The following is a 15775-nucleotide window of genomic DNA, read 5'->3' on the forward strand; positions in this document are numbered from 1 at the left end:
TGTCTACTAGCTCCTTCCCCATTTCATTGTAAGACTGGTACCGGATACAGATTCCATAGCTTCAGCCTTAGGCAAAATATTTTTGTCCCTCTCTTCTCTCCCCACTCCATAGTTGCTGTGTTTACCATCTAGCCTGATGAACAATTCTGTAGAACTAAAAAACTTACACTGTATTCAATGATGTTAGGCATTGCCCTACATTTTAGCTACTCGTGGCATAGATTATTATAAATTGTTCTCTTCCAATTTTGTTTCTGTATCTTTATCGGGGGGGGGGGGGGCAACATACACAGTACATTCATTCCATTTCATGCAAAGTTTCATGAAGAGTTTCCATTTCACGCAAAGGCATGTTGACCCATAGTAAGGCAATGCCTTTGTTACACCAACCCATGTGTCATAAAATGGTGAGCAAGGTGCTTTTGAGTCCTCCAGAACTCATCATCAGGCTGGGTGGTAAACGGAGGGGGTGGAGGGTCTTGCAGAAACAAGTGATAAAGCCATGCATCTTTATCTTGTAAGAGTCCAAAAGTAGTTCGGTTGCCTGCGATTTCAACAGCTGTGTGTTATGTATCTTATCTTTACAGAGGAAGTTGGAGGTGGCTCCTGTGTTCTGCTGATCTTATTGTGCGTAGCAACTGTATTCCTTAGTGTTGGAGGAACTGCGCTGTACTGCACGCTTGGTGACACAGAATCTCCTGTATGTACTGACTTTGCTGCCAATATGGACTTTTATTATACTCGAATAGTGCAGGGTGTAGAGGAACTTAAGCACTGGCTATCCTTCACATAGAAGAAATTGCTGACAGCTCACTGACAATTGTTGAAGAGAGAAAAATGTTTCAAGCTGCTTGTACCATGGCACCTTCAGAAGAGTTACAGTGAATGACATAGGAAGTACCTCTGCTCAGGAGATACTTTCCTGTAATCAGGGGTGCATAAGTGGAATTCATGCTACTATATCATGAGGCAGCATGACGGACTGATAAACTGCCCTACTGTTACCTTTGTGTGATGCTTTCAACAGCAATCCACCAACCTTAGGAAATGAAGAAGAGAAAAAGTTTTATCACCTACCCTACAGTTTCCAGTCCCCACATAATTGTATGCAATCCATGTAAACTTAGAGCAGGACTATATTGTCTTTCTGGCTGATCATGCAAAGATGTTGTCTTCAACTATCATGCAATAAGTCCATATTTTATGGAAACGTACCTTATTTGGGTTTAATTACTGTTTGTCCTGATTTTTAATTGTCCTAGTGAGTTTTGTAATTTTATTGGAGTGGTGCAGCAGAAATCAGAGCCCTCAGCCTAGTTGTTAATTAATTTGTCTTGCATTTCAGATTGTAGCAGCTGTAATGAGTGGATGCCTCCATTGCTTCATATACAGCTTTTTAGTTGTAGATTCCTTAAAAGTGGATTTTTAGAAAACGTTTGCCGCAACAATAAAAAAATGGCATTTTAAATAATTTTTACGGCCAATAAATGGTACCATCTGCATCCCTTGTAAAGGGCTATGTCAGAAATTTCTTTTTTAGATATACAACTATTATGTTTTAAGTGTACATCTAAGAATGAAAACAACACTTTTGCAAACACCACTATCATGTCCAGGGAGCCATTATCAGCTACGCTTCCCCACTGAGTCTATGCTCAGTGGCAAATATGGTTTCTTCTTTGTAGTGAGCAAAATAAGCCTCAGTATCAAAACTGCCTTAGCTTTAATAAAGCAATTGATTTCTCCTTGACCAAATTATGAAGGAAAAGGGAAAAAATAATTAAGAAAGCTCTGAAAAAGCTTGCATATCAGCTTAAGAATATCTGATATATATTCTCTCACCCATGAAAAAGATGAGCTTCAGTCTATCTTGTGGTGACAGTACATTCTTAGTTTTCCTTTTAGCCGAAAATTTTGTTAATTCCAGAACTGAAAACGACAACAAACACCGGACTCATGACTGACACCTGCCGAAATCTGTTTGGAACTTGATTCTTATTCTGAAATCACTGAAATTATTCGGTGTCAGTAATTTTTTCTTTTTAAATATCCACTGCATGCTGATTCCTTCTAATCTGCATTTCTTAAGCTTTCTGATAATGATATGTGAGACTAGAGAAAAGTTGGATAAAATCCCCAATTCTCTCCCTACCAAGAAGAAATTGCTTATATAATAATCAGGCATAAGAGACTGCTGGATTAGGCCAGTGGCCCATCTAGTCTAGCATCCTGTTCTCCTGGTGGCCAAGCAGATGGCCGTGGGAAACCCCCTGCCATTTCTAGCCACTGGTATAAATATACATTTGTACTGTAAAACTGGAATATAATGTCTATTTTTTAAATTAATGGTATAATCTGTTAGTTGATAATGAAATTAAGGGCTTGATTGAAGCTCTCAGTCAACAGTTATGTTCGTATTGGAGGAAGCAGGTGGGAAGGCAGTTTTTGCTAGTCTCTCTCCCCCCCCTGCAGTCTTCTTTGTCCCCTGAAAACCTGTCCAGAGCGTTGTGGAATCCTCTGAAACAGGGTGGGAAGTAGCTTTGGGGGCAGAAGACAAAAGAGGGAATTGGCAAAAATCACCACCCCCCCTTCCTTCATGGGCAGCCTCTGCTGGATCCCTGTTCCCTCTCTAAAAGGAAGGAGCCTTTCTGTTCACAGAGGGGCAAGTATGGATCCAACCTTATATTTTTAGAAACCAGTCTCCAGGACTCTAGTGCATTCCACTAAAGGTGTGTGCAGATTATGCTAGTGGTGTATGATGCAGAGTGTACCAATATTAAGGCCTTGGCTGTGCAGAAAACAAAAGTGCAATGGCAGTGGAAGTTAAATCGTGAAAACGGTGTTCTGAATGTTAAACTTCACAAGGGAAGGCTTTGGGGCATTTGAAAGGATATCCATCTTAATGTGAATTGGTAAGAAAAAGATTCGTTTTTATATCACGCTTTTCCTTCAGAAGAATGACGTGTTAACTACAACTGGTAGTGCTTCTTCTAGGTATGTCCCCTCTCTGCTAAGTGGCCGGTGTTATGCAACTAGATTCCCCCCCCCCGCCCCCGTCTCTATCTATGTGATGAGAAAGAGAGAGAGTGCACACCTGGCACACCTGTTTAATTAGCAGTCTGGATACGTCTTTTGGATTGGATCTCCTCTTTCTTCCCAACCCTTCTTGGAGAAGACTCTTTTGCATTTTGACCTCTGGTGCACCAATCCCATTTAGTTCCATTGGCTGGCCAGCCTGCAATGTTGGCAAAGCAGTTAGTTGTAGAGTTATGCTGGCATAGCTGTTGGTATACTCCAGCCCATGGTTAGGATCCAAAGAGCTCCTTAGCTGCCTGTGCACAGATCTTTCCACATTAGTGTTGTCCTCTCTACCCCTCACCCCCATCCCGGCTACAGTTTCTCACACCGCACCACCAGAGATTGCTCTTGCAGTTCTCCAGGGTATAGGAAGTCTTTTTGGTGGAGAGGAAACAGCTTTTGAAACTAAGGATTCAGAAGCACACTTGTTCCCCCTCCCAACTATACAGTGGTGCCTCGCAAGATGAAAAGAATCCGTTCTGTGATTCTCTTCGTCTAGCGGTTTTTTCGTCTTGCAAAGCAAGCCCATTGAAGGATTAGAGGATTAGCGCTATTAGCGGCTTTTAGCAGCTTATCTGCTGATCGGATCAGCTGATAAGTGGCTTAGCGGCTTAGAAAAAGGGGGGGAAAGGGGGGAAAAACCAGCAGGAACTCGCAAGACGTTGTCGTCTTGCGAAGCAAGCCCATAGGAAATTCGTTTTGCGAAGCACCTCCAAAACGGAAAACTCTTTCGTCTAGCGAGTTTTCCGTCTTGCGAGGCATTCGTCTTGCGGGGCACCACTGTACTATACTTGGATTTCTTGGCCTGAAGATTTATGTGCTGACAGAGCAAGTCTTACAATGGGGTAGTTAGCAATTTTATGTGTTTTGTGTCTAATGGGGGGGGGGACTTCGTTATGTCTAAACACAGTTTTCCATGTGCACTCCAAAGGCCTTTTGTGTTCCACTCTAGCAGTGCTTGAACCTTCTAAAAGGGAGGCATGAGTTTTTAACCTGATTACTGGCTGGTTCAGTACATCACTTTTGTCTGCTCTTATTAAGTTAGCTTGATCTGTAAAGGAATTTTCTTATTATTTTATTTTGTAATTTTCTGATGGATTGTTGATGAGCATGCCTTCTGTAGCTATAATGTTGTATCTATAATTATGTAGTTACTATATATTTTGGGGTTTTGTAATTTTCAGTTTGATGTTCTGTTGAATATTAATGTTTAAAGCAACCACGAGTTTCACCTCTGTTTTAAATGTTTGTGCTCCTGATCACCAAAAACATTGAGAATGATAACTTGAATTTTTTTTTTAAGTATGCCATCAAGAAGCCTTGTACTTAGGTTCATTTTGGCAGAAGTAATGTTAAAATTATTTTTATTGCACATTTAAAAGAGAAATACAACGCAGATTTTAAAATATCTCACTTTGCACTAGGGTTGCCAGATGCCCCTTTAAAAATATATATATAGTTGTTTGATTTTAGATCACAGCAGTACCATAGAACAGAACTGATCTCCTTTATTTTGTGACACCCTGCTCCACCAGACTCTGTATATTTTTGAATTTTTACTATGGCAATCCTATCGTTATACCACCTTAAACTGACATACTCTGCAGCCACAGAGCCCAGGCCACAGCACCCATATTGCCCTTGTTTGAGGTGGAGGGCAAACAGAATAGGCAGGTCTCCTGAGCTGGGTTTAGAGCAGTCTTATGGTTGATCTCATTTATTAGCACTATATGGAAGCAGTCTCAAATTTTTGACCATGTTGCATGTGCTGCTTCATCTCTCTGCTGATCATGTGATCCTGACCTGTAGCTAGATATTCCAGTTGGTTCATATAAGAAATTAAAACATCAGTAAAACGTTGGTACTAATTCTTGTTTGGTGTGATAGTTCACATGCTGTGTGGTGACCTTTCAGGTGGTTGGCTGCGTAACAAAATTTGCTCTACCTGGCCTTTAAAATACGCTGAAGTTGCTCTCCATAGTATCTCAGGCTCTGATTCTGCAAACATTTTATGCAAATGTGACCAATTTGAAAGAGAAGGCTCTTGTATAAAGCTATGTTGGGTCTCAACCTCCATGTTGAAACCGCTCTAAATGAAAAGCGCATCTCCAAATTGCTGTGGAATTGAGAGGAACTAGAAGGTAGGAAACAGTTTTTCTCTTTCATTGTAATTCATGTATGCAAAAGGCCTTGAGCTATAACCCATTTCTCATGGTTGTTTCCTCCTAGTTGTCAATGGCTGGGTCTTGTAAATAAAGCTAAGTGAGAGAGAGCAGAAAGCGAGGACAATACAATTAGATTGTTCCAAATTATACTATAATACATGGGATGTGGAACTTTTATAAATTTATATATAAAAACAATTGGCTGAATATTAAGCTACATTTGTTTAAAAGAAAATTCTAGTTGCTTCTACTTTAATAAGGCACATTTCGTCCAATCACTGCCTCCCAGCTTGCTAATCTTTATACAGTATATTGTACATGTGTGTGATTGTGCCTCAGTGGATGTGCAATCAGTTACTGCCAACAATGGGAATGCCTTAAGCTTTTTTCAGTAAAACGCAAGTGAAAATCCTAAAGCCAAATTGGGTATCAAGTTGAATTTTGTTAGTCTAGCTAGCTCACATACTATTGAACTTCCAATAAAAGGGCTGTTACAATCGTAAGAATAAGAAAACATAGCAATTTAACTTCTGCTACTGTGTAAAGTCAAGGCAAATCAAAGTCAATAATAGATGTGATAAATCAAACCTTAGCTACTAATAACATGGGAGGAAAATACTATTTGAAAGCATCAACCAGGCTTGTGATTTCTAAATATAACGAACAAAAATAAAGTGTCCCTGAGAAAACGCATTGAGTCTTTTGAGTGCTGTTATTAATAAAGGATGTAGACCTTAATAATGTGTTCTGGATAACTACTTGCCGTTGTTCTCAAAAAGCATTTTAGTAACTCTGTTATTTTACAGTGACTTATAAGGAATTAACAAGCAGACCTACAACCAGGCCTTGGAATGAACTTGTTCATTTGAACAAGGTTCACTGAACTACCCATGAGATTTGTTACCATAATTGCTAGGTGAATTAAAGGTGAATTAAATTCATTTTGGGATAACTCTGTGAATGATTTCTTGATCATCCTCATGTTCCTTCCCTTCCCCCACCCCCTAGCACTCTGCAGTGGGGAACTCTCAGACCCAAGCACTTACTCTTGAAAAATGAAAGTTAAGTTGTTTTTAACTACTTAATTCTATGGAATTGTGTGATTTCTCTGCCATTCCTAGCCCAGTGCTGCATCTGCTTCAGCCAAGAAATGGTGGCCCCATTCCCTGCTCCTACTGGAGTGCGACAAAGATTTTCCATACAATCACTTAAGAACAAAGTTGTGATTTTGTTCTAATTAAACTATCTAATCTGGAAGATCATATTTTGTCATGTTTTCCAATATGCTGCAGTTTCTGAGAATTATTATTATTTATTTTATGAAAACATGTAAATATAAAAGTTGAACTGCAGCAGATAGTACTACTTCAACTTTTGTTTAAGATGAAACTCTGACAATGTGGGTGGAGTTCAGCTGAAATTGCAAAGGGAGTATTACAAGAAGAAACTAGTGCTATGGAAATAATAATAATTGTTCCACCATATGCTTTAAATTTTCTGTTCCAGTATTCTCCCCCCCCCCCCGCCCCCCGGCATGCACTTTGCAAAGCTTACAATCGATAAGCTAAAAAAATAAGGGGCCTTACTGCCTGGAAATGGGAAATACAAAACCACACAAATGTTTTCTCAGTCTGCCCAGTGTTTTGACTGAAGCCTTTACTGATTGGCCTGGTTTGCATTAAACCATGGTGACAGTAAACTATAGTTTATTGTGCCAGTGCCCACTCCTCAATAGCAGGCACTTCACGCCTCTCCTGTTCTTGCAGGGGCCACACCAGCAAGGAAATCGGCTATAATCTGGCTTGTCATTATGTTTAAACTCAGGATCAGGGTTTGTTTCTCTCCAAATGAAAAACAAGCAGTAGCCAAGAACAAACCTTACCATTTATAAGACCTGGATTATAATGTATAATTATAGACCTGTGATTTGCAACATAAACTACATTCTGTGTACAATAAGATGTATGTCTACTGCATCTGAAAACAGTAACATGGTGTATGTTGTGCAGGCACCTATAAATTAAACACTTTGTCATGAGCAGTCTACTTAGGGAATTGTTTTAGTGTAATATCATCCTTGTGTAAGGCCAACATACAGCAAACCCTGTGAATACCTTCTTGGAACTAAGAACCACTGATTTCATCTAGATGTTTTAAAACCAAGTAAATGTGCATTTGGAAATGCACTTTCCTATAAATTAAGCCCACCTGGAAATTTAAGATCTAAACTAGCCCTGGTTAATCTAGTCCAGTACTAGTTTGTTTTCTTCTATCTGACAATCCTTCCTGTATCTAAGGAGTACTCCCATGTTTTCCCTCCTCTTCTTCAGGTTAAATGTATCAGCTCCTTTCAACCTTTGCTCATAGGCCTTTCCCCCCCACACCACTGGCAAACTGTGTTGCCCTCCTCTGAGTCTGTTCAGATTTGTCTCTGTCAGGAATGGAGAACCTATGGCCCTCCAAATGTTGTTTTACTCAAACTCCCATAAGGCCAGCCACCATGGCCCAATGGTCAGGGATGATGGGAGTTGTAGTCCAGCAAAATCTGTAGTCCAGCAAGATCTGAAGGGTCACAGGTTCCCCATCCATGGTCTTAAACATCTCAGGACCATAGTACCTTTCATATAAACCAACCCGGGCTCTGCGATGATCATCTGAGGCCCTTTGTGTGCCTCCTCCATGAGAGATCCAGAGGGTGGCAACATGAGAATGGGCTTTTTCTGCAGTGGCTCCCTGTTAGTGGAATGTTCTCCCCAGGGAAAATTTTCGGGTGCCTTCACACCCTGGCCAGCACTTTCTTGATCTCCTACCCTCAGGCAGAAGATACAGAAGCATGATTAGTCGCACCAACAGGGTATAAATAACAGCTTCTATCTGTGGGCTGTTATGCTGCTGAATGAAAAGATAACAACAGGGCAACTGACTTTCAGGTTTGGTGGGTGTGCGTCAGCAAACGAGGGGAATTAAGACTAAGAGAGCTGAGTGGGGGGTGCTTGTGTAATCTCACTGTATACAAGTTGTACAAGTGACAATAAAGTATTTCAATTTCATTCAATTCAATATATATATTTAGGCACCAGGTGAAACGGTTCCTCATCAACCAGGTCCTTGGCTGTTTAATATTCTGCAGCCTTTTAAATGTTTTTGGGGTGTGTGTGTTTTTGTTTTGCTTTTGTTCTATTTATTTGTGCTTTTATCCTGCATTTTTATCTTGTGATCTTTGGATGAAGGGTGATATATACATTTAATAAATAAAATAATATAATAAAATATATCCCTCTTAACTATGATGCCCAGTACTGGACAAAGATGTATTCTGACTCATGCAGAACAAAGTATAATTATTACCTCTCATTTACTTGGAAACAATGTTTCTATTAATACAGTCAAAGATCCCATTATCCTTTTTTTCAGCCAACATCACATTGCTATTATGTTCAGCTTGTGATTGATTTCCATTCCAAGATCCTTTTCACATGCACTCCATTCTAGAAGTCTACATTCAAGTTTTCATAATTATATTTTGCCTAAATGCAAAACCTTTACATTTTTCTCCACTGTATTTCATTCTGTCAGTTTTCAGACCAGATTATTTTTGGCTAATCTATAAATTAACCCCAGATACCATTATTATTATCTATTATTATTACTATTATTATTATCGAGAAGGTTCGCTTTGGAAAACAACTTACATCTATTTAAATGCGAACAAAAGATATTAGGAGAAACTGCTTAAAAATAACATCAATGTCTTCAGTCCAAGATGGAGTAACTGGAGTACCTTGTGTGAAAGAAAAACAACCACTACCCAAAACTTTGGAGGAGTCATTGCCTCTGAGTGGTGGACTTCCTCTTCTCCAACCACCTCAAATGTAGTGGCTTTTTAAAACAATGTTAAGTAACAATGTGAGGTTTGCTTCAAAAGCAGCATGCAAGTATCTTCAGTGAAAAATGAATGCATAACATTTGTTCTCAAACTTAATTTTTTAATGTAATTGCAAAATAGCAGGGTGCTTTATTCCCTCATGTTCTCACTGCCGGTATCAGCATATCTATTTTCCCCCCAACAGAATTTTGCCTTACCTAATTTTCCCCATATGATGAGAACCTTTGTACAACCTTTTCCTAGTTGCATAAGAGGACATACCTCATTGTATTTTAAAAAGCAGAACTCCTGAGAGGGTCAGAGGAATACAGTCACATGGTACTAACAGCCTTAGACACACACACACTGCACACTGTGAAAACAATGCCATAGTGCCACCTAGTGACTTTAATTTACAAATTCGCTGTCCCATCTCCAGTCCAATCTATAGTCAGTATTCTTGCAGTACTGTATAGAATTTCAAAGATGGATATGTGCGAATTCATTTGCCACAATGTCCCAGAAAAAAGAAGAATGCTGTTTGTGTTTTCCACATCTCATTGCCTGTACAGAACTGTCTAAGAACCCTGCTAGATCAGATTGAAGGGCCATTTAGCTCAGCATTCTGTTCTCAGGGGCCAACCAGATGTCTGTAGGAAGCCCATAACAATCATTTGTTTGTCTATTGGCTGTAAATTTAGAGGGGGGAAAGTAGTTTGTATAATAATTAGTTCAGCTGATTATGGGGGAGCAAAACTGCATGCAACTGTTCCTCACATTTTAAAGTTTTTTTGTGTGTTTAGCTTTTTGGCAACGGATGTGTAAGTGTAAACAATACATGAATTCAAACATTTGTCGTGCGTATGGCTTAATTTCTAAATAAGAGGTATGATGTCATTCTTTACATATATAAAATATTTTTATTGATTTGCAACACAATATGAACCAAACATTCAGTTTTCTCCATTTCCACCCCCCTGGAACAGAAGAGTAGTAATGTGTCAGATTTTACCATAAGTCTGATGGGTGCCAGTCTTCCAAGTGTTCATTCAAATATTTACAGAGGGGCACCATATTTCAATAAAATCATCTGCATCAGGTGTGTTGTTCAAGGCATGCACACTTTTTCTCAATTTTTCAGCTACGGCAATAATCTATACATTCTGTCGCCATCATGTGATAGGTAGGTGTTCAAGTCCTTTCCAGTTTCGTGCTATGAGTAACTGTGCTGCCACCAGGAGAAAAATGATGAGTTGCTTATGAAGTAAATTGAACTGATCTTCTTTAAATATTTTTAATAAATCCATGTTTGGATTGCATTGTACATGCTGATTTGTAATCACTTACAGTGGTGCCTCGCAAGACGAAATTAATTCGTTCCGCAAGTTTTTTCTTCTTGCGAGTTTTTCGTCTTGCGATGCACGGTTTCCCATAGGAATGCATTGAAAATCAATTAATGCGTTCCTAGGGAAACCGCCTTCAGACCAGTTCCGGGGACAGTCTGTCCCCCGACCTCTTCTGAAGGCTGGGGGGGGGGACAAGGGCTTTTCTTCCCACCCCCAGCATTTTAAAAAACCCCGGGACAGCGGAGGACTTCTCCGCTGTCCGGGGCGATCTTAAAATGCTGGCGGGCGGCATTTTAAAATCGCCCGGGACAGCGGAGGACTTCTCCGCTGTCCGGGGCGATGTAAAAGCCCCTGGGAAGGCAGGCAGGGGGGACAAAGACTTTTGCCCCCCGCCCACCTTCAGAAGAGGTCCTGGACCTCTTCTGAAGGCGGGCGGGGGGCGAAAGTCTTTGCTCCCCCCCGCCTGCCTTCAAAAGCCGTCCGCGATAGCGGGAAGCGCTTCCCTGCTATCCCGGACTGCTTTTAAAATGCTGGCGGTGGGGAGCAAAGCCTTTCGGCCCCCGCCGGCCTTCCTGGACCTCTTCTGAAGGCCGGAGGGGGGGAAAGGCTTTGCTCCCCACCACCAGCATTTAAAAGAGGTCCCCGGAGATTTCCCTATGGGCTTTCTTCTTGCGAAGCAAGCCCATAGGGAAATTCGTCTTGTGAAGCGCCTCCAAAACAGAAAACCCTTTCGTCTTGCGGGTTTTCCGTCTTGCGAGGCATTCGTCTTGCAAGGTACCACTGTATTTCCACAAATAGTCTTTCCCATAATGTCTGCACAAGTTCACGACTGCCACCTATGGAAAGGCATACCAACTGCCTTACTTTCTCTCCAGCACATTGGTAGGTGTTTCATCTATGCCAGTGTTTCCCAACCGGTGTTCCGCGGCACACTAGTGTGCCGTGAGACGTTGGCTGGTGTGCCGTGGGAGGGAGGCGGGCGAGTCGGGCGGTGAGAGGCGGCGGCGGCGAGGATCCGCGTCGAGCCGGGGGCGGCTCCGCGGTGGTGGTGCCGAGCGGCGGGGCAGCGCGTGCAAAAGGGAGGAGCGCGAGACAGCGGAGGAGGAGGAGGCCGGCATGTCCGGGCAGCAGCAGCAACAACAGCAGCAGCAGCAACTCCCGGCGACGGCTCCTCAAGCCCCGCCGCCGCCCCCTCCGCCCGCTATCGCCGCCACCACCACAACAGCCGCCGCCGCCTCAGTTGCCGCCGTCCCTCAGTCCCTCGCTCTGCTGCCTCCTCCCACCCCCAAAGCTTGGAGGTTCCCCGGCAAGGGGGAGGGAAAAAACTTTCACTTTCGTGCGTCCCTCCCGGCGTGACGCTGCGCGCTGACGTCACGGGGCTGTAATGGTGGTGTGCCGCGAGATTTTTTTCATTAAACAGGTGTGCCGTTGCCCAAAAAAGGTTGGGAAACACTGATCTATGCAACTGTATCTTAAAGGTGTAAATGTCATGTATAAATTAACTTAAAATAATTCTCCCTTTTGCGAATTAACACTGATCTTAAAGGGTTTTTGGCCCATAAATTGTTCCAGTCCGTCTCTTCGGTGCTGGCACTTAGGACTGTTTCTCATAATTGTTTGGTTGCTGAGCATCATCCTTTTTTTTTTTTTTTAGAATGCTCAGTCGTATTCAAAATAAAATTTTCAAAGGGTGTCAATGCACAAAGGCCATGGAACTTAACTGCTGAGCTTGAAATAAAATGAGCAACTAGAAAGACAAGTCACTATTTCACATTGCATCCTCCCATCGTTTCCATAATTTGGTTTTGCTGTGAAGTTATTTTCAGTAAAAAAATCATTTAGATTTCTTTCAGCTGTATAGAAGGAAGGGTGCAATGTGAGTCATTCTTGTTTGAAAATCAAACCTGGGCCATCTTACTTGAAAGCTCTTTCTCTGTCCATAGTTGTACAAAGAAGAACCTTTTCAAGAAAGGGAGAGACAATAGCATTCTGCACAGTGGCAGAGCTTCATGCTCTGGCACCGGGGGCCGGAGAGCAAGCGGGGGCATGGCTGGCGCACGTCTTGGGGGCGTGGTGCCCAGCACTGGCAGGGAGGCAGCCACAATGGCACCCCACCAGGATCGCACTGCCAGGGGCGGTATGCTCCCCTGCCCTCTTCCTCCGCCAGTGATTCTGCACATGTGTAAAGGCATACTTTCCTAAGTAAGTGCTTCACAAGGCCTTTTGTGATGAAGACAGCAAGGTTAAACACTGTAGCCCTACCAAGTCAAAATGTTACCAGCTGCCACTGCCTGCAACCCACATCCCACAATGTTTGGGAGAGGGGGCCAACCTTCCAGAGCACCCTTCCTCTGACAAAAGCATCCTATGAGTTTTGTTCACAGGAATTCTGAACCCAGCCCTATAGAAATAACAGTAGTAAATCAGTCTCTAATAATACAGGAATACCTGTATGAGTGTTTTTGTATGCAATGTTTGGGAGGGAATAAGATGGCAAATAACAAACAACAAACTAAATATTGATGTATGTAATTTTTATTTCTTAATTACATTTAGTGGTAGTATGGCTGTATTTTTTTTGTAACATAAAATCATTCAATAAAAATTATTTTTTTTATAAAAAAAAAAAAGAACACTGGAATACCTGCAATAACCAGCAGAGGGTGTGGTTAGGCCTCCATAGATTTCACTGCTTATGTACCAGCTTTGACTATGTGTTCAGGTTTTATGCTGCTTCAATTTTCAGGATTAACTGCATTTCCCGCCCCCCTTAATCTCTTCTTTCAACCTCTTCCACACATTCCTGTTCTTTATCAAAGTCTTCCCTGAACAACTCTAACCTCACCTCTCTGATCTCTCCTAAATTAATTCTTCATATTCCACTGTTCCTCTTCACTAATCCATGAAATCTCTGCCCTTCCCATGCCAGTCTTTTCAGTCAGCCCTCTGGACCAGAACAGTATGTATTAATGAGCTGTGTTGATTTGTCCCTGTTGGTGGTAAACATTTAGTAATAGTAATATTGCCAAACACGCAAAATGCTGTATTACTGTTGAAATACTAAAGATATGTTAAATGCCTCTGGCTTCAGGTGTATCTTTTTCTCACGCTTTGATATGTAGGAGGGAGCAAAGTCAAAGAAGATATGGTAAATTAAAGGTGAAGTATTTTTAAAGTATTGTTACACACTACTCCAATATCCAAGCGGTGTGAGATTCCAGGGATTGCAGGCATGCTTTAACCCAGGGTCTGTTTTCCCTTTGGGGCAATGAGGCACAACAGAGATTGTGATGTCTTTATGATATGTGGTTTATTTACACATATATACAACCTAAATCCAATGGAGAGATCTCCAGCATTACATTCCAAGGGGTTCTGGCTTCTCCCAAAGCCACAGCACTGGATTCAAAACAGACATCAGCATTCTGCTTTTTGACTCTCTCTCTCCAGCCACTGCTTAGTAACTCTGTTTCTTAACTCCTAACTGCCATTCTGAACGCTAACTTCACTAAATACAGTGGTACCTCAGGTTAAGTACTTAATTTGTTCCGGAGGTCTGTTCTTATCCTGAAACTGTTCTTAACCTGAAGCACCACTATAGCTAATGGGGCCTCCTCTTGCTGCTGTGTCGCTGGAGTACGGTTTCTGTTCTCATCCTGAAGCAAAGTTCTTAACCCGAGGTACTATTTCTGGGTTAGCGAAGTCTGTAACCTGAAGCGTAACCACTGTAATTAAGTCTAGCATGAAGCTTAAATACTCACTGGGACTGGTCTAACACACATCTTAAGCCAAACAGGTTTGACATCCCCATTTACTGAAGTCAGGCATTTGGCATCCTCAACTTATAATAATATTAACTACAGTGGTACCTCGGGTTACATACGCTTCAGGTTACATATGCTTCAGGTTACAGACTCCCCTAACCCAGAAATAGTACCTCGGGTTAAGAACTTTGCTTCAGGATGAGAACAGAAATCGTGCTCCAGCGACAGCAGCAGCAGGAGGCCCCATTAGCTAAAGTGGTGCTTCAGGTTAAGAACAGTTTCAGGTTAAGAATGGACCTTCGGAACGAATTAAGTACTTAACCCAAGGTCCCACGGTACTAGGCAGCTGGGGTGGAAAGAGAGGCTGCCAGGGAGGAGGAAGTCTGTAGTGGATAAATTTCCACTTCCTAAGTTCAATCCCGAATGGAATCAGGGCAGCTGGTGGCAGAGCAATAGCAATGATGGTGTCCTGTGGGACAAGAAGGCTCCCAGCAGCAGGCCTTCCTCTCCAGTCTATTCCTTGCTCAGAATTTTAGGATTGCTCTGTAAGGATTGCTCTGTAAACCTAAACAAATTTGATACTTCGTCAGTTCGTAAGCGGTATTGTACTAATGTTTTAAAGAATAACTCTGAATATTAGGTGTTAAGTACCAGCCGTAAAAAATTTTAAGAACTTTTTCTGTGGATGCTGCTGATATGGATTTGCATGGCACTTTTGTCCACAGTCTATTCCATGCCGCCTCCTTCAATTTCTAAATCTCAATTCAGCTCCCACCACCTTCTCAAATTTTGCTGAAGACAAAATCAAACCTCTCTAATAGATTTATACAAAGATGATATTAGTCCTTTTGTTATATTTTCTTCCACTATTATTTTTTTAATATGTTGACAACTGTCTTGTGGCTTCGTTTTTAACCTGGGAATTTGTTTTAAAGGACCTTAACTGGTAGCCTAATAACCATGGTATCTGAATATTTCCCAATTGAATTTGCATCTCATTAATGGTAAGCGGTTGTCCATCTTTGTAAAAATATTTCAAGTAATGCAACTGTTTTATTTCCACATATCTATAATTATAGGCTCTATATTTATTTTTGAAAACTGGGTAGAAGTGTATTCCATTACATACACATTACATGGGGTGGGAGGCCTTGGACCATAACCTATTCTCATTTTGTCCAAATCTTGAAAGTTGAGTGTAAATGGATTTGTAAGCCAGTGTAAAGAGCAGAATTTATTTTATTTTTTAAAAAAGTTATTACTTTTATACGGGCACCATCTATTTTCAAGTTCTCTGATGTGCTCCATTGAGTTCCCTTCTTGCCAGACATTAGGTCTGTCATGTTGCTGAGTTGACATGCATTGTAATCAATGGTTGGGTGAGGGTACAGCAAAGGTTATTTTAATGTGTGACATGTCTGATTAAACATGAATTTGTTAAGTTTTGTTTGCCATTTGGACATATGGCCTGGTGGGAGCCAAACTGGTAATGTTTGAAATTAATACTTTTGGAACAAGTGTCATTTTAGTTTAGTTCCATAACAGAAAGTTTCATTT

At 41.4% G+C, this 15775-nt stretch overlaps 1 protein-coding gene and 1 long non-coding RNA gene across 6 annotated transcripts in view; one reads left to right on the top strand and one right to left on the bottom strand.

Moving 5' to 3' along the window:
• Window positions 1–3396, top strand: part of CNST (consortin, connexin sorting protein) — a 40878-nt gene extending 37482 nt beyond the window's left edge. For all 5 annotated transcript variants that reach the window (XM_083496858.1, XM_083496862.1, XM_083496861.1 and 2 more), the window contains one exon: window positions 588–3396. In XM_083496858.1, the coding sequence (XP_083352984.1) occupies window positions 588–793 (206 nt within the window). In that variant the 3' untranslated portion in view covers window positions 794–3396. The remainder of the gene's footprint in view (window positions 1–587) is intronic.
• Window positions 3051–8643, bottom strand: LOC310704051. Its single transcript, XR_014524527.1, has 2 exons — window positions 3857–8643; window positions 3051–3519 (listed from the first exon to the last, which is right to left on the bottom strand). It is a non-coding gene; the product is annotated as an uncharacterized lncRNA (long non-coding RNA).
• Window positions 8644–15775: the final 7132 nt, after the last annotated feature.

Source organism: Podarcis liolepis (genome assembly GCF_965112155.1).
Source record: "Podarcis liolepis genome assembly, chromosome: 3".
In the NCBI taxonomy this organism is placed as follows: domain Eukaryota; kingdom Metazoa; phylum Chordata; class Lepidosauria; order Squamata; family Lacertidae; genus Podarcis; species Podarcis liolepis.